General features: G+C 40.3%; 1 protein-coding gene across 1 annotated transcript in view; it reads right to left on the reverse strand.

Annotated features, from left to right (window-relative positions):
* Window positions 1-246: 246 nt before the first annotated feature.
* CHCHD3 (coiled-coil-helix-coiled-coil-helix domain containing 3) overlaps window positions 247-26,582 on the reverse strand; it is a 164,313-nt gene continuing 137,977 nt past the window's right edge. The window contains exons 6-7 of the mRNA XM_009328696.1: window positions 7,654-7,789; window positions 247-976 (exon numbers count right to left, since the gene is read on the reverse strand). Coding sequence (XP_009326971.1) covers window positions 950-976; window positions 7,654-7,789 — 163 coding nt within the window. The 3' untranslated portion in view covers window positions 247-949. The remainder of the gene's footprint in view (window positions 977-7,653; window positions 7,790-26,582) is intronic.

Below are 26,582 nucleotides of genomic sequence, written 5' to 3' on the forward strand. Positions count from 1 at the left end.
TACTTTCCAAGAAAGGAAACTGGTGGTGCATGAATCGCAACACACTAGCACGTGGGATCCTTTTAGGTTGCTGTGGTGGAAAACAGTTATATGTAAGTACCGTTCCTGAAATCAAGGTTGGTTATGCATAGAAGTCTATGCTTTAAAGCTTCAGCAATAACATCTGCTGGAAAAACATGATTGACACAGCAGAGGGAACACCATCCGCCTCTGAGAAATGGAAGGAGAGACAGACTGAAGCATCAATCTTGTGCATAAAATATATTTATTGTTGGTACAGAGCGAGGCATATTCGTCAGTACTTGATAGGAGCAAGGAGCACAACAGAATCATTTCACGTAAATAAAGGCCATGTTACATCTTAAGTGTCAGATCATTAACATCATTCCAGCAGAAGGCCTGGAGAGAGACTTCATTAAGTTACATAATTTGTGAAATAAGTTAAAGCACAATTTACATCATTATACGTTGTAAGGAAAACTTTAATACGAGCAACGACTACAGGCTGCACAGTGAGGAGCAGCAGCTGACTGGCTCACAAAGCACCGCCATGTCCCGGCACACCAAGTGTTACATACCCGTGCCTTTGACAGCGAGAAGTTTTTGAGGAGATTCTACAATGAAATAGCAGCATTTGAAGGATATTTCCCCTTTCTAAGGTCAGTGAAAGGTTCTTTTCTTTTCCTTCCTTCAATCACCCGTAAGTGGATTTTACTAAGACTGAACAGTATCTTCGGATGTATGATTTCTGATGTAATAAGATACAGGTCTTGGCTTTTCAAATGGTCACACTGATTGAGCCGTGATGGCTGCTGCTCTTGAAATGGCTCTTCCAGTTCTTCTCTTTATTGGTCTGCCCTGTAAATGGGCTGTCATATCATTCTTGGGAAAAAATGCTCTTCTGCTGAAATTAGAGTTGATGGTCTTGTGCTTGATTTGGACAATGCCTTTATCCTCCTCTCCCAAGCATGCTCTGCTAAGAAAATGGTCAGGGGGGAGGGGAGGAGAGAGGGAGAAACACATATTTCAGTAACTCAAAGTTGTTCCAGAGACTCCCTGAAGTTTGGCTACAATTCCTTCCTAGGATTTGCAATTTTTTAAATAAAAATATAGAAAAAGAAACATTGTCAACATACACAGCATCACAGAGACAAGTCACAGAAGCAGAATGAAGCTATTCGAGGACTCAACGAGCCAGCCATTTGGAGGCCTGAAGAGTTGCAGTAATGATTCCTTTTCATCCATCCTAATGCTACCATGGCTCTAGTGCTATGGCTATTAAGGAAATTAAAACGTGTGACCTTACAATGAGATAAATCCCATTCCCAGCAATTACATACTTGAGGAAATACATCCTGAAGTCATACAACACTAAGGATCTCCCCTACCTACCTCCTTCCTGTGTTCTGAGTCATAATCAAAATCTCGATAGTCTAAACATGTTGCACTGACCCTGAGCTTCATTAATCACCTCCTGTGCACAGCCAGGCCACCAAGAGCTAAAAGTACAGACCTGTGTCCTGGTTTCAGCAGGGATAGAGTTAATTTCCTTCCTAGTAGCTGGTACGGTGCTGTGTTTTGGATTTAGGATGGGAACAAAATTGGTAAGGCACCGATGTTTTAGTTGTTGCTAGGTAATGCTTACACTGGCCAAGGACTTTCTAGTTTCCCATGCTCTACCGACTGAGAAGGCTGGAGGTGCACAAGAAGCTGGGAGGGGGCACAGCCAAACTGGCCAAAGGGACATTCCATACCATGTGACGTCATGCTCAGTACATAAACTGGGGAACTGCTCGGGGACTGGCTGGGCATCGGTCGGCGGGTGGGGAGCAATTGTACTGTGCTTCACTTGCTTTGTGAATTATTACTATTATCATATTATTATCATTATCATTTTATTTCAATTATTAAACTGTTTTTGTCTCAACCCACAAGTTTTTCTCACGTGCTTTTCCAATTCTCTCCCCCATCCCATTGGGAGGGGGGGGGAGTGAGCGAGCGGCTGCGTGGTGCTTAGTTGCCAACTGAGGTTAAACCACGACAATCTGTCAAGCAGTCCAAGAGTTATTCCTCCTGCCACACCAGAAAGCTCTGCCATCAAGGCCTTGACTCTTCAGAGAGTTCCTGGCCTCTACCGCGAAAATGAAGACTTGCAAGGACAGTATGTAGGGCTCTACTAAGAACTTCCTACTGCCATGATCTAGAAATAAAGGGTCTGCAGAAACGAGCACATGTATGGATACTACTTGTCTAGATCAGTACGGAGAACAGAAAGTGGGAACTAACAGGACACTGACAGGCTAGGCAGTAAAAGCATGCTGGAGGCCATCTAGGTTCACTGGAGGACTATGACATCGACCAAGGCAATCTGTTGTTCTTGCCTACAAAATCCATAAAACGGGGAAGACAGTAATTATGAGTCTCCTTGTGAGAAATGGCAGGAAGGGATTTGATAATTTTTAGGGCTTATGCCAGTAGCAAGCCCAAATGTAAACCTTGAAATCTTACAGAGACCTACAAACTGCTGATTCAAGTATTTGAGCAGCAGTACCTGGCCAGACAGGGCACATTGTCTTGCGAGTTTGGACTGCGTTGTCAGAGACACAGAAGTTAGGGCTCAGGAGAATTAAAAATAAAGGGAATGAAAAACCTCTGTTTCTAAAAATAACCTGGCAAACCATTCAACTAGATCAAGCAGTGTTTCTGCAAGGATTACGAGGTGTACCAAGGAGCAGGACAGTGTGCACGTGAAAAGATGGTAAAAGTCCTTGTGATCACAAATATTCTCCAGAATTCATGGTAGAGAAGTACACGCTGTCAAAATAAAAGGAGTCGGTTTTATGCTCCCTAGGTGCTATTACGAACAAAAATAAGGGAAACTTTTATTAGTTAACAAAATCTCCAATCTCAGTTTGACAGCATCCCCACGGAGATTCCTGTAAAACTGATGAAGGCTACTTTACCTGGAAGAATCTTTTTGCAGTGGTATTACAGAAACTTGCTCGAAGGCATCACTGGGCTGAATATTAACTTTACGTAAATTTAACGCTGCATAAGTTAACGCAGGAAATTCCCAAAAGATCTGAGAAAAATCCTGTTACTTTTCTTTCATTTAGTGTCCTAAGGAAAGAAATCGCAGGTATTTGTTCATCACATGCATATTTCTGCCCACAAAATTTCATCTTCGGACAACTGGGAGTGTCCCAGGGCTTGCTTTGGTTTTGTCTACATTTTGGGGTTTTTTTCATGTTCTTTACTGACTCTTGCCATTTAACAGCACCTACAAATTCACTTCACGTATTTAAAATTTTTTTCTTGTGTTTGTTTCATTACACCAATGTAGGTGTGAAGGGAACCTGGTCTGACTCTTCCATAATAAGCTTCCTTCAATCAAGGTAGTCTTAAATGGTGGCCATAAAAGACAGTGACTTCTTACTGTGTTTCAGTTCACAGTGTTTCCAGCTACACTGATTTTACATATTTTTCTATTAGACTGGAAGATGTTATCTAGTAAAAATACTGGAGGATGAGGCTAAAAATATGGTTTTATTCTGACTAGGACGCATGATTAAGGACCACTCCATCCTACAAAGTAAAATAATGGTTACAACGAGGCTGAAGGATAACATTTTGTAGCCAGGCTGTCAGACACCAGCAGCTGCTGGTATCATTCTTTGAAGTACTTTCAAATCTAACCTGCCTGCAGAGACTTGCATCCCTGTGAAATTCAATGGTCTAATAGGAAACTATTGCACAGACTTCATTAAGCTATAGTCTGGTTGTGTTTCCATATAGGAATTAGGACTCCCTGTAGCCCTGGGGGCAGGGGGGGAAGAAAAATGGAAGAAAAAAAGAGAAAAAAAAAAAAAAAAAAGGGTATTTTAACAGCCACCTTGTCCATATCAGTGGACAGCAGGCTAGGATAAGTGATAAAAATGCCACTGGACGGTCCGTATTAGTGCAGTGACTGGTCTGGTTGGAGCTACTTCAGCAGTGGGAGCACAAATACATGCCACAGACAATCCTAGTATCTTCCCCTCAACGGCTCCATTAAATAGGTTTTTCTCTCCATTACTATTATAATAAAATGCAAACATTAATAATAGAGTTTAATTTGTCTCACTAGCTTCTCATGACTTTGGGAAAAGATTTAAAGTGAAGATACAACAATGTGTCAAACTCCTCTGCATTAACAGCCCTCTGGGCCTTTCTAACAAGGGGAGAAAAGGACAGATAGAGACATGAGATTACAGACAGGATGAGAAATAAGGAGCATACAGAAGAGAGGGTGAGATAATTATAAGCAAGATAGGAAAGAAAGAGGAGTCAATAAATTCAATTCATGAAAAGCACAGAGTGTGCTCAGCCTGAGCACAAGTGCCCAGACTCACCGCCAGGAAATCGGATTAGTTAACTTATTTGGTTTTCAATATCTTGGTCTATTCCCTCTAGCAAATTTTCTTCTTTGTTTGCTTCTTGTAGCCAGTGTCAGTTAACTTTTTCATTTCTGAATCTGCTATTTATCCCACTCCTCTGTCTTCCGACCAAGCACACACAGTAGGTAATTTTGCAGTATTTTATAACGGCGTCTAGCAATTATTTCAAAGTAACTGTTTGTCTGGACCTCTGGGCAATCAGCGAGTGAAAATAATTACAATTACAGCTGCAACACATGGAGGATGAGCTATAGAGGACTGATGTTCATTATGAAAAACAATTGTTCCTGCTTGCAAATATTTCCATCATAAAAGGCTTCTCTTTCTCTGTTACCATAAGAGAGAAACCTCTCCGAATTCTCAACTTGAAGCATGTGTGAAAGAGAATAAGAAGCATTTAGGAAACACTTTTAACTACTTGACAGGCTTGGTTGAAGATCTTCAACAAAAAAGGTGTTTAAAAGGGTTTGAAAATCTAATGCTCATATTTATGCAATTTCCTTTTCTTGCACCTTCTGAACATGAATTAATTTATCCTCATCATAGCCTTCTGAAGAAATTCCTATCGGATACAAACTTTAGCTATAGCTTAAACATGTATAACTAATTAATCTAAATTTTCTAGTTACTTTTAAAATAATATAGAATTATACGTACAGTAAATTAGTATCCCAGATGATGCAAGCCATGGTAAAAATCTAGTCCACTACATAACAACCTAATATTATTCACTGGTCTTTTTTCTAAAATGTCTCAGAAATACCCATGGTCCAGAAACTTCAGACTGAATTTTGGAATACAGAAATCAAACTAAGAGAAAACTTAGAAAAAATAAATATACGCAGCAATTATTGTTTGTCATAGTAGGAATTAATTAAAAAAACCCCACCATTCAATTTAAAGAAAAAAAAAATCCAGTTCAAAAGGTCGTGGAGAACTGTACAGCTCAGGGAAGAAGTGGATGAGCAAAATTTGCTGGCTGGAGCCACAGCAGCTCCTGTGCCCAGGGAAGGCACCTGGACAAAGCTGGTTGCACTGCTCACGCTTGGGTGTCTGAGCACGGCTCAACCACCTTTCCGAAATTAATAAAGTGTCAGTAGCTTTATGAAAAAAAAGCCTCAGGCTAGGAGATCAGGAAAATTTTTCATGAGCAGGGCTATCTGGTAGGCTGTAGAGTTTTTAAGGAAATGAAGGAGCTCAGGAGCTTGGTGCATTAACAAGAGCACAGGAGGAACACCAAAGGATATACCGCAGGAGGCGAATTCGAAAAGGACAGGGTGATCTCATTGACTTTTATATGTTGTGGATATGGATCCTCTTTAAAGTTTTCACTGATGACAACAACGTTTAATAATCACAAACTGATTTTAGAGCTGCCCGGACAGCCACACAAATTGTCCTCGTCCTGCACTGTTCAGAGAACAACCACGCGACAGCTGTGAGCTGAGTTTGTCTTCCAGCACTGCCAAGCCAGGCAGGCTGCCTGTGCAAAAAGGAGCGTACTAACTATATACACAAAGAATTAACAATAATAGCACCGCACAAATGTATGAAGTGCTGCGGACTGAGGAACAGCTTTAGCATCGCCACACAACCCTTGGCTCCTACCATGTTTTACATAGCACTAGACCACAAGCAGTGTTAACTCCAGCAATGTGCGCTCGCAGCCCGGAAGGCCAATCGTACCCTGGGCTGCATCACAAGAAGCGTGGCCAGCAGGTCGAGGGAGGGGATTCTGCCCCTCTACTCCGCTCTGGTGAGACCCCACCTGGAGCACTGCGTCCAGCTCTGGAGTCCTCAGCATAAGAAAGACACGGACCTGTTGGAGCGTGTCCAGAGGAGGGTCACAAAAATGATCAGGGGGATGGAACAGCTCTGCTATGAGGAAAGGCTGAGAGAGTTGAGGTTGTTCAGCCTGGAGAAGAGAAGGCTTCGGGGAGACCTTATTGCAGCCTTTCGACACTTAAACGGGGCTTATAAAAAAGATGGCGGCAGACTTTTGAGCAGGGCCTGTTGTGACAGGACAAGGGGGAATGGCTTTAAACTAAAGGGGGGTAGATTTAGACTAGAGATAAGGAAGAAATTTTTTATGCTGAGGGTGGTGAAACACCGGCACAGGTTGCCCAGAGAGGTGGTGGATGCCCCATCCCTGGAAACATTCCAGGTCAGGTTGGACGGGGCTCTGAGCAACCTGCTCTAGTTGAAGATGTCCCTGCCCAGGGCAGGGGGGTTGGATGAGATGACCTTTAGAGGTCCCTTCCAACCCAAACTATTCTATGATTCTGTGATTCTAAGATCTTCAGTAATACCAGAGCAAGACTGCACCAGTGTAACAGCAAAAAGGTCACGGTGAATGATTACAGTCAAAGTCTTACTACTTTTCCGTACAGGCAGAATTAACTCAAGTGAAAATTATCATCATTATCAAATACTAGACATTCTTGCTGGGTCTCTGCTAACACAGTAGCACACACGTTTTCACATGTTCAAATATTACCTTGTAGATTTTAGCAGAAATAAGGATCAACAGACTTATTTAAGCACTTTTAACGTACACTACATATATAGCCTATAAGCACATCTGCAACTGGCTTCTTTAAGAACACAATCGAGGTCAACATATGCATCTCTATATCTGAAAGATGTAAGCTGTTGAAAAAGAATCACGTTTAGAAATTTTAGCTTCTTTTAACTGAAAGATGTATATATTACTATCATTTTCCCTTATGCTGCACTAATAAAGCATTGAAGTTTATAATCTGCAGTACCAACCCATATCCTAGCAAATCGGATGAGAGGAGGGCAAGACCAGGTAAACGGTAGTATTAGACTCTCAGAGTACATAAAATAAAAAAAATCAAGACTTCCAACCGGTGAGCGATCTAGTTTGAGACATCCGTTCATTTCTTGAAAGAGGTCATATTTATGACAAGTAGTACCAGGTGGTTTAATCCCCTTGTTTTACTGCTAAAACTGCAGATACCAGGAAATATCTGCCAACAGCGAGAGCTACTACACTGAACAAGAGCTCCCCAAGGGAAGAGATGGAAACCCTAGCATTTAAATAAATTGAAAGTGGGCTCCGCAGAGCTTGTGAGAACATACATACTGGGAACAGTACTGCTTTAGCATGTAAGAAGGACTAATTGGATAATCCAATAGTCTTCCTCTCTTCCTCATTCCACCATTAATTCAGTGGCAATATTTCTATACCCACCTGTTTGGCATGATTGACACAACGCAGGTACTGGCTAGCCAGGGCAGAGCAGCTGAGGGTCTCCTGAGCGTGTTGCTGATAACATTGTAGAATTTTATCCTGCAGATCAGCGCAGATTGGATGAGACTCGTATCGCCTGGGGAAAGAGAAAAGAACATTTTGGTTTCCTTCTCAAAAAGATTTCAGGAAAGATGTGCAACTCTCTTTTTAATTTTTTTTTTTTAAGGAAGTAAACTAAACAATAGAAGTGAAGGAAAACACTTTAAAATTATAAACAAAGGCTGTTTCTAGAGCTATTTGGGCTATAAAGTGGGTAACACCAGACACAAACATCAAGGTGAGCTGCAGAAGTTTGGCTATTAGGACCACAAGTGTTCTCTTGATCCAGTACTCAGGTTCCAGCAGGCAGAAAAAATTAACAACCAACTTCATATGAGCACACATCTTTAACTGAAGATCCCAGCAATGACGAAGCAGATCTGATCTCACCTACGTTAGAAAAACAGTCGCGGAGCCACAGGAAAGCTTCATTGCCATATAGCCCTATGACCATATCATCTTACTACTTATTAAATATTGCTCCTGCATAAAAGTGAAATCACCCATTGGGCTGACCTCGAGAATATAAAAACCCTGCTACCATCAGCAAATTACACAACCTACTTCTGCTGATCTGATGGTAGCCTCTATTTTTGGTGCATCCTCCTTCCCATCACCTCAACTCTAATCATGACACCAAATGTGCAAGTTATTTTGGAATTTTGCCTATTTTCTTTACTGTATGGACTCATTACTCTTGTCATCTTTTTGGCTGATGCACTACACTTTTTGCCTTCAACGGAAGCCAAAGGAAAGCAAGCTTCTTTAGTCTGTCCTGTAAAATCCAACCTCTTTTGGACAAAAATCTTGTCATTTGTATTAATCTATAAAATGTTATCCACACTGGTAATGCCACAGAATTAAAATGGGAATACAATTTCCTATTTCAAAAGTAAGGGGTTGGCAAAGTGTTTCAGAGATGAAATATCCACTGAAATTTTAAGCTAAGGGGATATTTACTTTACAAATACTTTTTAAGGTACTCATTTCTATAAGAGACAATCAAATCGCAGTTAACACCCTTTCACACCAAAGAGAAACTATTTCAGTGGTAGAAAGTAACACATGAAAATGTAGAAATGTAGAAAATTCCCTGAAAACAACCATTTGCTTTATGCATGTGGACTGTATACGTAACAAACCTTCCCACTTACCCTACCAGGAAAGCCTGACAGTGGCTGCTCTAACATCCATTCCAGCCCACATTATTTTCAGTTCAATAACATCGCAAAAAAAATGAGACTTGTCAGCCACAGTATCCTCAGATGAATATTCTGTTCTTTCTTACTTTGCTGATTGGCCACGGCAGATCTCTATTTTACTACCGTAAGAAAGTGAAACGCGAAGCACAATGCTGTTCCTTAGGGGAAATGACTTCTTGGTAATCACTCAAGATGTAGTACCAAAAAAAAGGAATGTTAAGTTGCCTTGATTTTACAGTATATACCTATATAAAGCATTCCTCTTACTCTTTTCATTCATTACCGTACAACTGTGAAACGCCTAAAACAGAATTTAAATGCAGTCCCAGGTGCTTACACACTTTATGATCTGAAAGTTCAAACTTCTGTAGACTCTTATGGATGAGGATTTTCCCTTAATCCCCCCTCTGCTGATATCAGCAAGCACTTCAAAAGCATGTTAGGCATCAAAATGTATGACCATAAACTGCTGCACACCGACTGATTATGGCAGGGTCTGTATCGGGATGGAGTACAAGAGGAAGCACCACGTACGAAGACTCACAGCGGTGATGATTTAGGTCCACCTAAACCAGAGCTCATTTTAAATGCCTGAAACCCTGGTCTGGATTGATAAACCAATACAATAGACCATGAGTTAACAAAAAATACACACAGTAAATCTAGCTGTGCCTTTATTCACAAGTGATTTTAAAGTGACTTCTTATATAAAGGTGAAGAGTGAAGGAAATGGGCTGCTCTACACTTGCTACATAAATTCTGTAAATGTATTTAAAGCCTTTTCAACGGGGGTACTCTAACCCACATTAAGGAGCTTTTTTGATTGCTTTTTTCCCTGAGCTGTGCCATTAGTAACCATTCAAAGTCACGCATTATTCCTTATTTGAATGCTTCAATGGACTCTTTACGTTGCCAACCATATCGGAGCCCTGTAAGACACGTCGTCTCCTGCCCCACAGTTACTTGTTTTCATACTAGGACTTTTCACTGGTGATTTTTCAAAACATGCTCTCAGCCCACTGCCTGTCCTTCCAGGCACTGCAGACCTGACGCAGGTCAATGCGAACAGGGCCACTTCCTTCAAGTCAACAAAGTCCATTTTCTTGGATTAATCTGTTGAAGGAAAGCACCGTCCCCGTATTGATCTGCTGCGCTTGTTACGCTACCCTAATGCACTATTTGCGCTTTTGGGAAAACGCTAAATGAGATTACTGTCTAACATTAGATGGCCATAAACCACGTGCTGCAGGATCTCCCGTTCAGGAAAGAAGGTTTCAATGTCCATTATGGTAACCCCACCGAAGGGTTTGCGATTGATTTCTGTTTGGTGATGGATGACACAACTCCAGATGGATGGTCAGAAACAGCCAACAGCAAGGAAACTCCTCAAAAGGGAAATGAAATATCTCCCTAAAACAGAACTTCTCTAATGTTCCTATAAATAAGGGTAATTTTACAGAAGCATTTAAGGGTCTGGGGGGGCTTGGCTGAGGAAAAAGCTTGTACGAAAAGGTAGATAGTGCAAAATCAGTAATTATGTGGAATCTGTAGTAAAAACGTGGAGGTTTTAAATACCTGCATGGATAAAGTGACCTGGTCTGGTCCCAGAGCTGGCCCTGCTTCGAGCAGGAGCTCCCTTCCCTGAACTATCCTGTGCCCCGACAGAGAGATCAGTATTTTGGGACACGTGGCAGGGCAAGTACCCCATTATTTTATTTTATTTTTTTTAATCACTTGGAAATTTCACAACTAAACTGAAGGAAAAATACACAAGGTAGTAGTGCCTCAGGACTGCCAGGGAACCCTGACAGATCTCCATCATCTCCATTCAGTGCAACTCAATAACTACAAAATCAACACACATGAAATCTAAAATGCCTTTCTCAGCAAAAGTCAGTATCAACAGCAGACTGATCTGCACTGTGCGCCACATGGCACGCTAGTAACGACGTGTTTTTATTAAGTTTACAATTACTTGATCTGCTTTCGCTTTTCCAGCTGCTCCTCAAGCACCTCACGTGCTAGCAGAATATTTCTGTGTGCTGGAATAAACCTCCGAGGGAGCCGCGCACCCACCTTTTCCATCAAGCTGATACACCGCAATCTCATAAAGGTAATAAGATGAAAACACAAAAGAAAATGAGAGAGAGTTTTAAAAAGAAATATTCTATGCTAAAGCACGAAGAGAAAATTTAATGAAGGTAACTTTGTACTCATCTAGCCTCTCTCAAAGAGCATAGCTTATTGTACTCCTGGGGGCACCGAGAAAGGAGCCCCTTCATGGCATTCAAACAAAATGTCTACTAAAGAGGAAATTTGAAATCACCACGGTAAGCTTTACAAGTTTTGTGATAAAACTGACATTCTGACTGAAGGAATCTGAATCGCTGATGAGTTTCCAACTGTGCAGGTATCTGGCATAATCCCACCAGATCAGGACTTCAGGCAATTGTCATAAAATATGGGAAAAAAAATAGCAACAAAAACCCAGCATGCAATACAAAAAATAGTGCCATTAGATGGCCAGAAGTATCCAAGGCTTAATTTTATTCCTCGTTAAAATGCTGACACCTATCAAAAGTGTCTGTTTTTCTTTGTGTAACCCTTGGCATCTGAGGCTACCTCTGTACTAATAATAAAACAGACCACAGATGATCCTCTGGGTCCAAGGCCAAGCAGCACGATACAGCACAACCTGCATCTCTTAAATGTAAAATCTTGCCTTTCCCTCCAAACAAGCAGCTCAGCGCATCCATGTCCAAACCGCAAACTGGGGACGGTCCCCGGCGTGTGCTGTTCCCCGGGTCATGCCCGGTGTTGTCCAAGGAAGTGTTAGCTCCAAAACGAAACCCTATAAACGAATGTGCTGCCAATTAGACCCAAGGCACCAGCACAGGAGAGCCCTGGAGACGATGTCCTGACCTGTTTTATTTACTCCTAGCGATGTAGGAGAGGAGCCACGCTGTGACCAGACCCCAACTGCGCTAGGTAGCATGCAAAGAAAAAAAAACAGGAGGAGGATGTTTCTTTTCTCAACGTGCTTGTAATGCACACAAAGATAAGAAACAACAAACTGATGGTGAAACAAGGAAACTGAGGCAATCTGTATTCTCGCGATAGGCAGCCTGCTAAGTATAGCAACAGTCTAACTGTTTTCAAGTGCTTTATGAGCAACCGAGAGGATTTTTAGAGGGATTTGTGGGAAGTTAATCAATTAACGTTGTTACATCTAGCAGAAATTCCTCCTGAGAAACAGCAAAACCTGGTGCTTGTTTGAAAAGTGGATGAGTGAGGGATGGAAGGTGGTGTCCCGAGTGGTTCAGAGAGAAAGTAAATAGGGAATTGGAAACAGCAGGGAAGCAGAAATGGGACATGCAGGGCTTCAAAAGCAAAGACGCGTGACTTGCACGGGATAACATTGATGGGGAAGCCGGTGGCAGGATGAAAGGAGACGACGTGAACACAGGGGTAGGAAATTATCTGCAGCACTGCTTTCAACAGCCATCATCAGGGCAAGATTTCACTTCTCATGGCCAGGGGGCAAACAAAAATAATACAAAAAAATGTTGCAGCAGCTGGTAGCCTGAGTTGTGATGGATTTAGCTGAGCAGATGGACAAGAAAGGCCATGTTTGAGATATTTTGCATAAAGAGTCAGCAAGAGCAAAATGTAAGCCTAGCCGAGAAGACCTAGAGAGAAGGTCAGCTCAGAGATGAAGTGTAAGTGACAAGTCTGAAACAGCAGCAAGACACTGCTATTTTCCATCATGACACAAAAAGGTGGTGGTGAGGGGGTTATTCTTTTTTTAAGATTACCTCATCCAAAAAGAGCCCCTTCCAGCAGCACCTCTGCTGAGTGAGTTCGCAGGACTTGTTTATAGTATAGAAAATAGTTGCAAAACAGATAACGGGGAGAAGAGACAAAAGGGCATATGATAATGAAGGTCCTTACTGCTGCACCATTATTTTTAGTTTTTTAATTAATTTACTCTTTATATTAAATTATTTTTAAAAATTGTCTTCGCACATTAAGTAGGTGATGGCTTGAAAGTGCATTATGAAACATGGAAAGCACAAACCAAATGGTTATGTTCTTCTAAAAATCATTTGGAAGTAATAGCACAGATCTGATTTCTGAATATCTACAACTGATGTTATGAAGCAGTCCATAATCAAACTGTGCCCACACAGAGCCCTCAAAATTACCGTGTGGGAAGTGCTGCCAGCAAAAGATCAAGTACTGTAGGGTTGATTCTTGCTTTTATTTACACATGACTACATAGTGTGACTTTCCCAAAAGGCGTAAAAGGAAGAATTTGCCTAATGAGTCTCTGATGAAACGGTGGAAGAAAACCAAAGTCGTTTCGGCTCTACAATCGAGAACGGTAAATGTGTGTAGTCAAAGTAAATAAAAGACTTATGCAGAAGTCAGAATACAACTTACTCCGCCTGCTGATATATGTATCTTTTGTGCCAGTAGTGATTATCTCTAGTGTTAATATTGCCCGTGTTATTTTTAGACTGTTTCGCCTAAAATCCCGGCACTGACAAAACCACAGGCAAATGTTTGTCATCCTCTCATTTATTTCATCTCTCACCCAGCCTTCTTAAAAGAAAATAAAAATCTATTTCAAACATTCTGACCTTTGAAATTTAAGGATGGAGATGAGAAGAGGAGGAAAGACACATTCCAGCACATTCACACACACATACTGCTTGAAGACAGACATTTAATCATGTCCAGAGAGTACTAAGTCAAGTTCAATATGTTGACAAAAACCTGGTTTAACAGCTAAGACTGGCAGATAGTACTATTGACCTTTTTAGATGCTTTTTTTCTTTTTTTTACCTAGTGAATGTTTCCCACCTGGTAAAACACCTGGTATGTTGGTAGGATATCGGTTCAGCTTTTAGCATAAGCAAAAATGCAATACATGCCTTGTATTGCAACAACTTATTTATTGCATACAGGGCGGAAAGAGCATCTCTAAGATTAACAGAGAGAATTTAAGATCTCAAATCTGGCAAAGCACATAAACACGAGCAGAACTTCAAGAAGTGAGTAATTCCACATTTGCATGTGCAAAGTTATGCACATTCTTAAACCCCTTCTTGGGCTGGGATTTACAACAGGAAGACATTGGGATGAGGATCAGAAAAGATTTCCTGGTTGTGAATCCTAATTAGACTGATGAACTAGTTGCCAAGGTAAGTCTTCAGACTCTTAGGACATTACATTAGGACTAGATCTCTTCAGCCTAGAGAAAGACAATTGCAAGTGAACGTGAGATGGATCTGTGAAATCATCAATGGCATACAGAAGGGAGGCAGCCACTGAGGTTTTCTAGAGTAGATTTACAATGAAAAAATAATTCAAGCCTTTTCCAAACAACACATAATGAAAAGCTGGTACTCGCTGCTAGAGGGTATTGGGGTTATCATAAGCACATTTGGATTCAAAAGATAATTATACAGTAACATAAGAGACATCCATCAAGAGAAAATAAGCAAAAATATGATGTTTGGCTCAGGAAAGCCCCGCTCCACGACTTGTTTGAAGGTAAAATGGTATCACTGCATACTTCCCCTACATTTACAGCATTCCCTCAATACCCACTCCTAGCCATTGCCCAGCAAGCTAGGGGGACCTCTGATCTGACCTGCTGTGACTACTTATACTCCAAATAGCTTGACGAGCAAGTCATCAAATGAATACAAGAATCCCATCAACTCCAAAAGACAAAATTAGATCGGATACTTTTATTTACGTTGATATTCATTGACTTCTATTATCCCAAACCACTATTCATTTATAAATTTCCCCTCCCTGAAAAAGAGAACAAAAACCCCCTTAAAATACAAAGTACACCAACATATTATTATACAAATGTACCTTACACACAGCTGGCCCTTGCAGCTGCAAATGGAACCACATGTTGGAATTACCCAAATTTAGGAGGCACATTTGTTTTTAGCTTAAGAAACAGCTTTCATTGAATACCAGGATACTAAAATAAACAATCACATGGATGATAATGATACAAATGTTAGACTTCTAACAGGGGCATGCACGCCTTTACAGGGTAGAAAAGATAGCGTAGTAACTAGAGTCTTTAATCAGAAGAAACTCTGGAAGGAGCAGTTTTATCTACATGGAATATATTATATCCACATAATGTACCTATATGCTATATATATATATAATAAAAAAAAAGAACTTCTTGGTCTTGCACTGATCAAAACCAGTTCCTAAGTTTGGCAAGTTGAGAGACAAAGAACAATCATCTCAGATATACATGAGTCTGTCCAACCACTCGGCAGAACAAAAACCAAACTAATCCCACCGCAAGAGTCAAATCTGCTCGGTCTGAATTGAGCAAAACCCCCCACTTTCATGCATACGTGATCAGCACATCAACGCTCGCATTTCAAGCCTCATAATGTAAATTCAGATCACAAATTATTTTTAGAGTTTGCATGTGGCATCACTTGAGCTCAGTCTCATTACTCTGCCCAAAAAATTATTTAATGAAGACTGGCAAGATTCCACTCGCTCAGCCGTTTATGAGCAGACAAGTCGAAGATCACCACGGCAAACAACACCAGGTGGTGCCAGTTCTTAGTATGAGGACTTTTGGGGGGCTTTTTGGCACTATGGAGGTTTAGGCTGGGCAAGCAGCAAGGGAATTACCACTCTCTTCAGATCTAGCTAGAGCTCATGATAAAGTAGATCTCGTCTTTGGGAACTTTAATTGATGCTTTGGCTGACATTTCTCATAGAAGTGGCTGATGCCAGTGGTTTGCAACATTGCTGCTGCAGGAGTACTTGGGTATATTAATTAGCATTACATACTATGTAAAAATGCAATATAGTGTTTCTAATTTTCAAAGGAAAAATTAATTTTGCAACAGTTTGAAACCTGCTTCTATATGAAGGTGGCAAAAAATATATCATTTTATCCACTTCAATGGATATTTTATCGATTTTAATTTTATTCCTGTCCCTACGTTAAATTTTCCACAGTAACGTTACATCGCTGTGTGTGTAAAGCGCACACACACACACAGAAGAATATAGACAGACCTAAACAAAGACCGAAACCCCAAATGAGCAGCATAAACCAAATACAGGACAGCATACCATGTTGCAGATTTATTACTGCCACTTATTTCCCAAGAGCTATACAACTCACTTCAGGCTTTGTAAACTCATGAGTAACATGATCATCCCAAAATCACGGTAATAAACCCTTCACAGCACCTTACGCTACGACACTAAAAAAACAGCTTTCCCTTTATATAGGTGCTGTAGAACATGTTCTAATAAGGAGGCATGTTTCTCATCTACAGCAAAGGTCAACTACTGCACTCAGTGCAAAGCACCACAAGACACTAACTCGTGGCACATTATTAACCAAATATTACTCTCTAGAGCAATCTATGTTTAACTATTTTCTTCAGCCTAAGAGGCCCAAAAGCCTGTTACTGACCACAAAAATAAGAGATATTATGAGTAGAAGTAGAGTTAATCAACAGTTAAACACTTCAAGCATCACTGCTCCCGTGGGTGATAATTACTTGAGGGAAGTGAAGGTTGCGATCTTAAGAGACAGTAGAATAAATGCCAATTTTTCATTTGGACATGAAGTTATTTAACAAAAAAGGCTTGGATTCACTCTGATAAGTTACAAAGGCTTCCCCAGGTCTCGCACCGGGCTCTGTTGAGCCACCCTTTTCATAAAATATAATCAGCTGGGCTGCAACAACAATAATGTGTTCGCAAACACACACAAAGGGTAATAATTGTCCTGTGATCATGCTGATAAGAAGTGGGTACTGGACCTTGCTGTAATATATCTTAGTTTTAATGCGCTTGTACAATGTGCTATAGAAACATTAAAACATAATGCCTCAACATCCTTTTTAGCATCCTAGTAGGGAAAATGCACCTCTCGCCATGAACAAATCATGAACTGAACTTAGAGAGATGAGTTGTAAAGCACAGCATTCATGTTTTTCTCTTTTTTTTTTTCATTATTTGTTAATTATTTTTCAGTGCCTACTGGTGGATGTTTCCCTGACACAATTATAAGACTTGATGGTATCTGGGAAACAGTTTAACACCAGAAGGTAGAGGGTATTGCAGGGAAACATCATTGCCAACTCACAAAGATCTTACAAAGGTCTCTCCTTACACATTTGCTGTGTGCTGGCAGCATTAATGAGACACTGGATTATTTAATGCAACTTCAGTCTGAGCCAAGAAAGTTATTCTGATGCCTTGTGTTTGATAACTTTATCACGTATGATTTTTAAGTTGCCCTTTTTTTTTTCTTTGCCAAGGTCTTCGGATAGTTTGGCAGTGAAATGCTTTTTAGTTAAAGTATCTCAAGTTTGACAAACTTTAGATCAACCACTAAAATTTTTCCCAAGTCATGTCCCTTGATTTCAACTGGTTCTCACTAAAGTTTTACTGCTAATTGCCGCTAACTGAAGAGTTCAACTTGCTCCTGCTGCAGCACATCTTGTTACAAAGGATGGTACTAGGCTAAGAGAAAGAAAATAATTCTTCTCACCATCTACAGATGAAAACTGGTGATCTTTGCCATCACGCTGGGGTTTTTTGGTTTTGTTTTTAAGGGGTCTAAATATAACACAGTTTGAAATAACCTTTACAGGAGAACAGCAATAATTTAGGGCAAAATACCTCAGTGATGGAAATTGTAACAGAAGCAGCAATTTTTTCTAAAGACCCTTCCTCCTCCTCCTAGTATCACTTCTGCAAGTAGGTAAAATCTAAATGACCTCTTTCATTTCATGGCACAAACAAAAAAGGTCTCCTTTGGGGGTAGTGCCTATATAAAACAGCAGGATTTTATCCTGCTCATCCCACTTCGTGGGAAAGGTGAGTCCACTTTAAAGCTAACGTGGTAGCGAGGGCAAGCACCCTACCAAAGGTACGGAGAGCTGAGAGAGACAATAATGAACATAATTATAGTTAGTTATTGTTTGGTGTACTTGTGGCCCTATTTTATAACGCTACTGCCAGCAGAGCTATTTTATGTGATGTCTTTTTCATGCAGCAACGTTTTCATAAATCAAAGCAAAAGCAATACTAGGCAGTTTCTCCTGCAGCCTGTTTAACAATAAAAGTTAACACTGAACCCTGGCTGTTATCAATCTTCATAAATGTGTCCATGATATAGCAAGCCTGTTCCACATTACACCGAGTCTGTTACTAATGCATGCATAGGAGCAACCCAGTGGCTTAATGGATCTCCTAAATGGCTTGAAACGGGGACCCATGTTAAGTGGCAAGGGAAGTTTTAAAGAAATAACTGCTTTTCTCGTTTCTTTCAATATACAATAAAATGATTATACTTTACAGTGGGTCTAGCTTGAGAAATGTATATTGTACTACAATAGGAATTTTCACACACAAAAGAGAGACCTCAGGAAAATGGATATAATCTTCAAGAAACTATAGTAAGAAGTGGATAGGACAAGGGGTAATGGATTTAAACTAAGAGAGGGGAGATTCAGACTAGAGATAAGGAAGAAATGTTTTATGCTGAGGGTGGTGAAGCACTGGCCCAGGTTGCCCAGAGAGGTGGTGGATGCCCCATCCCTGGAAACATTCCAGGTCAGGTTGGACGGGGCTCTGAGCAACCTGCTCTTGTAGAAGATGTCCCCGCCCACGGCAGGGAGGTTGGACTAGATGACCTTTAGAGGTCCCTTCCAACCCAAACCATCCTATGATGATTCCAAGTGCAAATTATCAGTATTTCAGTAGTTCCTTTTAGTAGAGATCTAGGTGACTAAGGATTTTATATACTGAACTCAAAATCTGACAGAATTGACAAACTTATTTCAGTAGTACACACATCCTCTTAAGGAGAAGAAGGGGGAATGCCTGATCTGTATTAATTTGGGTATTATCTGAAAACAATTAGTTTACAATACATATCCAGAACAAGAGGGTGATGGTGAAGCTTGACCTTCACACAACAGTACTGCAAGGATCCAAAAAGCAGCAATGACTTTACCTGACTAAATATGAGGTTTACCAGGTACTGAGGAACTTGAAGACAACTTCTGCCCCATGCAGGGTCATGCTATGGGACCAGAGAGGAGTAACAAGTCTCCAGGTTTAAAATAAAGAGAACCTGGGATAAAGCCATTACATAGATTAGCTTTATCCTTAATCAATTCTCTTGAAAAGCCACCAAAACCTCTTTTGTAGACTGTCCAGAAGAATATCTGTAATTTCTCTGCCTAAAGGAGCCAAAATATTTAGTAGAGAAGAGCTGGTGAATTGAATTAATTTGACACTGAATTTATCTATAAAGAACTTGGTTTTAAAATCTACACTGACCGCATTGACTGCATCTTTTTACTGAGAGGGTTATAACAATTTTTTGGCCAAAGTACTGTGTTTAGTCGAGGCAAAGGGAGAAGAATATATGTGATGGAACAAAAGGGACCGCATTTCATCAGCCCATGCAAGAGCAAGATTCCACTAACAGTAAAGCAGTGTAGACAGAGAGGTAGTCTATTACACTCGGATCTATAAAGCCTGTCTCGCAAAACCTTTCGATCCTGATCTTCTCGTGCTTCCAGTAACACACACGGCACAGTGCAGCACTTGCTATGGAATACTATCTGTCTTAACACACCCTTGACAGGGGAGTCCATCTTTATAAAGTTTATAGCCACAGACATGGCACTCGAGTGGTCTCCTTAAAGATACACATATTAGTTTTATCTATTCTGTTCAGTTCCTTGCCCCCGGCTTAAATGTGTGCTTTAAATGTTTCAGGACTATAGTTTGATTTTATATTGCAGGCAGATGAACAGAAAGGCAGGGGACAGTGAGAGAGAGTGCATCTTTATGATTATTTTTTTCTTAAACATAGACAAGTTTTCCAATTTCAGTTATATATCCTCTATAGAGGCACACAGCACTTGAATTGACAAAATCCACTAACACTTAACTGCTCCATAAACAGTAACAGGGAAAAATTTCTCCTACTGAACAGCTTTGTGTCTTACGTTCTTTTAGGGTTAGAAGGCAGTGTGCTTTTCATGCTTCTGAGCGCGCAGCATGGAACATAAATATCAGGTCACATCTATACAAGCCAAAATGATTTAAAATGCCAAAGCAAACCAAAAACATTTAGGAAATCCCCTCTTCAAAAACAGCAGGAAAAGAGTTTTGATTTGCTTAAGAATGAAGCTCATGTTCAAGAAAATCTGAGAACGCATTTATCAGATACTGTAAAAGCCTTTAAAAAATTGGTTAGGACATTTCATGACTAATATATGCATTTTCTCCTATAGATGTCAGGACTCATGCTTTACAAATGCAGTGATAACCACTGAAAGAATCAAAAAGCACGTTCAGAAAATAATTTCGCATTTTGCATTGAGGAGTACTGCGAATAACATGGCAAAATTTAAAGAAAATACAGGCAGAACATCAGGAAAAAAATTCCTGTAAAGGACATGAATTCAATAAAAGCATGGTATTTCAAGAGAAAGAAATAAAACTTGAATTTTCTGCTAGGGAGACAGACTATCTTGTTGGACCTGACTACTTCCAGCTAACGTGGCTAACCCTTAGCTCCGTGGTTAACATAGCACAGTAACACGCTATTAAATGTCTAAAGGCAATGGGCTCATTCCCTGCGAGCCATTAGATGTAGAGCCCTGTTACAGTTAGCATTTTGCAGTCTATGGATCAGAGCTTTGGTCTCCTGCAACAAGGCAGGTGTAATACTCTGTGCAAAGTGTGCGTACAGTCACACCAGTTGGTCTGTGAGGAGCTGCCGAGCTACCTTCTGATCAATTCATTGACTTACACAGTTGTGTTTAGAGATGCCCGTTGGGAAAGCTTGCTGGAAATTTCAAGCTACAAAGAGAAAGAAATTTTTTTCAAGACTTGTATCTTCTGGGAGATAATTTCAAAACGGTCATATTCACAAAAGGCAACTACTGTCTAAAATTCAGTTATCAAAATGTCAAATTTTCTCTGATCAAAGGAGAATAATTGATAAACTGTGTAAAGTTTGGGGGTAGAAAGAAGTAGTAATGCTCATGAGAGCAGGATTCATGCCGCTCCCCTGTTCAAAGCTATATGAAAATGTACATTCTGATGCCCTGGTCAACTCCTAGAGAATGGAACTGCTTAAGAAACAAAATTACATTTTAAAAAAACAAAATTATCTTATGTTGGAAGTGCTACTGACAGGATCAACAAAGCAAGCCAAAATATCATTGCTTGATTCTAGTTAAGACGGAAAACAAAAGCTTGGGGACCGTTATAACTTCTTACCTATAAATGAGACCCAAACCAATCAGGTCACTGAAAAAATATATACTGTATTAGGAAGAATGGCCTATAAAGTTCATGGAAAAAATGGCAGTCGTTTACCACTTAATTCTAGACTCAGATTCAGCACATATTACTCCACTGACCTCAGTCAAGTCCTCTAACCTTAAGGGATAACTGTATGCACTTATGTCACATCTATTTCATTATTTTTATTACAGTAGCACGTAGATGGACTAATTAAAGCTAAATTTACATTAGGCAGGCAATTTCTTAGGCATTCTAATACATAAAAAAGCATAAATCCTAGGCAGGCCTATAAAGGCTTCTCCATGATCCAACATCCATATAACATACATGTTGCCAACTGCCTGCTGCACAATTTTGCTCTATTCCACAAAAAATTAGAGTTAACCAAGTGCAACCTGGCATAATTTTATTTATTTGTTTGAGCCTGCTAGCAGCACAGAATGACAGCAAAGAAATGAACTCCCTCCTTTAGCAAAACGGAGGAGCGGCACCTGAGACATGATAATCCCGTACCACCTCCCAGGAACCACCCTCCCAGACGCCAACAACTGCAGCAGCCCCTTCTCCAGATGTTGCCAGCTGCAGCTCTGCACTCTGCAATTGCCAATATCTGCAATGTGCTGAGAGAGAAACATGCGAGGACCAGCATAAAATAAATGCAATCTGGTTCATGGACCAGCAGCATTTCTGCTGTTCGGATGGTTTGAGAACGAGGGCATTTTTTTTAAAAATGTAAATGAAACAGCAACAGGTTGCTGGGTGAGTGCTGGAAGATACGGAGATGCTTGTCGAACACTCCAGGCCTGCCGGACACATTGCGTTGAAACCCTGACTGCTAACCAAGGTCCAAATCTCATTGAGATTCATCTCAATTTAGACTGTTCTAAGCAAACAGGAAGATAAAAAGCAATATTGGAAGATGAACTGCAATTAGAAGTGCAGCTCTGCTCAGAGAAGGAGCTGTTAGAACATACCTGTTCTCCAACACGCCTGACGTCTTACCTATTTCCCCCAGTAGAAAAAATAAATAAAATATTTTTTATACTATTTAGCCTTTTTATACCATTTTACCTTTTAGCTACAGAGTAAGGTAGGTGCAATACACCTGCCAGATGTCACGATTTTCCAGGCCAGTAATGATTTTTACTACCAGCAATTAAAGAGAAAGTTTTACTTTTGAACTAATCTCATGTGAACTGGAAGGCAACAAGACAGCTTAAATACTTTATAAGACATCTTAATACTATTTTTACAAACCTTATTTTCTGAGTATGACAGCACTTTGCAACAAAGCATATGATTTGATATTATTTCCCAAAATGTTTAATGTATACTTTGGCTTTACAACCGTGATTTCACTTAGATGGAGTCTAAGCAGAGTGACTGCAGTCTATTTTTTTCCCTGATTTAGCCCAACACTACTGGAAGGGAGGAAAAAAAAGGGAAGAACTGGTTAATTACAAGCAGCAGCAAACGAGCTGTAATGGAGGTGTTATGAATGTAAATCAGTGATGCCTGATGCAGCAACAGCAGCATCTGTGCATGCAGCTTCCAAAGTAATGAGATCGTGCTGATGTACTGGCATCCTGCTTTGATCACTTCATCTTGTTCAAGAGCTCTGATGGGAAAACAAAGGTCGGTGGCACTGACCTCCCTTCCTGCAGCTTGCACACGCACAAATATTAGCGACTGATCAAGGATTGCTGCCTTTCCACCCCAGGATTTCAGAACGGATGGTTACATAGTTGGGGGCCTTAACTAAACAGATAGCACAAGCTCCTGCAATATGAAGTGTCATGTTCTAACATGTAGAGGAAATTGGTAATTCATTCGTCACCCTGTAACCAGAAACAGGTGTATGCTTCTTAAAAAAAACATACCATCGACTCCGCACAACATGCTCCCTTCCAGAAAGAGAGGCTTGCTGCTGTGTGCTCCAAAGTGGGGGCTGTGAGATTTGTAGGCTTTGATCCTACAGATGGCTTGGACTCATAAAAAACATCCTTAGAAAAGGTATTTGTAAATCTCAGCAACAGAAGATTACAAAATACAGAACAAATTAATAATAAAAAGAAGAGACTCTGGGTTGCAACCTTCCTTGGTTTAATACTGTAATTGGGAAATCGTTTACTCGTGTTTATACAAAATCCCAACAAAGGATGCTTAACGTATTAAAACAAGAGGCTTTAGTCCTTGAAAGGGAGCACAAAGCCAGATGTACTGCTGCAGAGCATTACATGCCAACTACACCGCAAAGAGTCAGTCCTTGTTGGTCGTGAGTGGCGCACAAAACACCAGCCAGCAGCAAGAACTGCCCTTAATGAGTGCATCCATCAGTTTTCAGGGGACTTGGTTGATTACCAGCACACAAAACTAGGGAACACGCCAATTTAACTGTTGGCCACTGATGCATGAAGAAAGAGTTTCACTCACTTGCTTTCATAAGGAAGCCTATAAAATTACTTAACGTGTCTATGTAAGCAAATATAGAAAACCTGTGGTGTGCTGGAACACGAGCACGTGCTTTCCCCTTCGAACACATCAACCAGACTCACCTGAAGAGGAGAGGGACTTTCAGATTAAGAGGCATATTTGCCCACGTGGTCATCCTACTATAACAATATACTACAGTAACTATCCTACTATAACTATCCTACCTTCCAGAAAAATCTTTGTTATTTTAAGTACTAATTCATATCAAATAAAAAAATTCCTAGTCATGACTTTGTGCTTTATTAAAATTAATTTTAAGATTGCTTTCTTCATTCCAGACCGTAAAGTATCTGTTTGAAAGACCGTAATCTGTGTGAAAAATTGGTGATAGCCTGAGGAGAGCTTTAATGAATGTACCCACGATTTCTAGAAAGGAAACAAAGGGGGGAAAAGGATAATGGCAAATATGGAAAGAATTGGCTTGGCCCTCTTAATTAACATGCTATCTAAACTTTGAATAATGGATTTAAGAAGTTAATAGGACTCTCAAAAAACACATTCAGTGCTTCAAACCTATCTCCTGACCAAATAAGCACATTTAAAGTTCACATTACAGCTCAAATATTTCAATGAAAACACACATCCCCATGCAAACAGACTCATGATTCTGGGCTTAACAGAAAAACACACAGACATTATGCCAGAATCCCCTGCTCCCACTTTGTTCAGAATGAATCTGCATCTAGCTAAAAAGTGCACAATTAATATTTCATCCAGCTCTGTTGAGTACTCTCATTCCTAATGGACTGTATTGATCAAAGGCAGAAAGTTAAACATCTGTGTTGCTGCAGGGAAAACTAAGGTTGTCATTTATGAAGTGATCACCGTTTCATAGGTAAATGTACTGAATAAAGGGGTTTTAGAATTTTTATATTCTAAAGCTGCTCAAAGGATATCCTCTTATATGTATTTATAGGTTGAAGAGCAACCGAGGCAGTGGTAACTACTGACCACCCAAGTCCCTTCATCAAGCCAAGCTGCTGAAGTAATAGGCAACTGTATCCGAAAGGCAGAAATACCTAACTCCTGCTTCCTCACTCCAATTCACAGGCATGCATAAGGCGTGCATGGTGTAAAGGGTTTCGCCAGCCGAGGGAACGCTGTGTCAAAGCAAAATCACGTACACTAAGTAGTAGTAGAAAGTCAAACACGTTGCTTGAATGAGCTCTGCCACGGCAGCCCTCAGGTAAGTCTATCAGGACCAAGTACTGACTGAAAGGAGTGAGCAAAGAAAACAGATTCTGTTTTATCCCTTTTGCATTCAAAAGGAACAGGATTGTGGATGTACAAGGTAAATAAGAAAGACCGAAAAGATTTGTAGTCTCCTTATCAATTTATCTTCCTACCTGAAGCAGCTTTATGCGTTCTGAATCCAGACTGGTTTAAACCTAAGAGGGGTGACGATACCACATCCACTCTGCAAAACACCATTTACACTTCGCTCGTTAAGCGTAATGCCGTTAGATATCAGACAGACATCGGCACTGGTGAAATCAAGGTAAGCAACTCTCACTGCTACGCCACCCCCCGCACGGTGTCAGCACAACTGTTTGTGCAGCTACACAGCAAAGCAGCCTTGGGGAACAAAAAGGGGATGGGGTGGAAGAGTAGAAAGAGAGAGAAATAAGACTATTCGAATACCTCTGCAGCTAAGAAAAGCTCCATGGTTTAAGCTGAGTTCATGGTATTTAACACTATGCACTCCTTCCAGCATAATTTACAAGCATACCAGTCCTATGCTCATCTGCGGGGTGCCGTGGATAACTCGGGACCATCACCCCTAGCCATAACATATCAACAAAGACTACTACCAGCAACACTATCATCAGGGCAAACAATAATACTGAAACAACTGTTTCATGACAAAGCACTACATATACATGCTATATCTGTAAGAGAAAATATTAATTCAGGATGTTTCTGTTTAGAGCCCATCGTCTGGCTGAGCAAAGGGAACTCAACTAAAGGAAGGCAAGCCTGCAGGCTCTGTCCAAGGATTTCTAAACAGCTTTCTATTTTCTGTTACTGGAAAAATACTACGTAGTATTTCACAAATAATTTATAATCTGTACTTTTAACTTTAGTTTTTAAAAGCAACTAATGCTAATTGAGGTAGCAAAAGGATCTGCTGGAAAATTGAAAGTTTCTCACCAGTGGATCTGCACAAGCAGAAACAAAGCAGAAACTATTTGCCTGGGCATCTCCAACATGGATTTCTGTGTTACAGTAGTATGTGAGTACAACATGATGGCTACTGAAGATATTTGCATTAAGGAACTATCAATATTCCTAATTTACAGACAGTGTGGAAGAGTCCCTTAAAAGTCACCATATGTGCCCAACATCAGAAGGGTAACGAGAACAGTGAAATAAACCCACATTTCCCTGGTCTCAGTCCAACGTTGTCATTAAAAAGCTTATTTTCTCTCCATACTGCATTTTTTTTTGATGTCCAGAAAACTGGCATCACCATTTTGTGAGACAATTATATTTGAAGATCGAAGTGTCGCTGTTATTCATTTAACGTGGCTTCATTACAAACTTTCTCAGCTTCACCTCCCAGTTCAAAAGAGTATCAGCTAGAACACAACTTAAAGGAAGTACTCTTCGTGTTTCTATGTATTTACAGATAGCCATCAAGAATAACTGTGCTTTAAATTTTATTTTCAGTAAACATTAATAAACGAAGCTTCATGACACAGAAGTCATCAATTAAAGGAAGACATGATATTGATGTTTTGTCATTTATTCCCATTCACTCTATCCTGAATCAAA

The sequence above is a fragment of the Pygoscelis adeliae genome, unplaced genomic scaffold, assembly GCF_000699105.1.
Source record: "Pygoscelis adeliae isolate BGI_AS28 unplaced genomic scaffold, ASM69910v1 Scaffold207, whole genome shotgun sequence".
NCBI classification, from domain to species: domain Eukaryota; kingdom Metazoa; phylum Chordata; class Aves; order Sphenisciformes; family Spheniscidae; genus Pygoscelis; species Pygoscelis adeliae.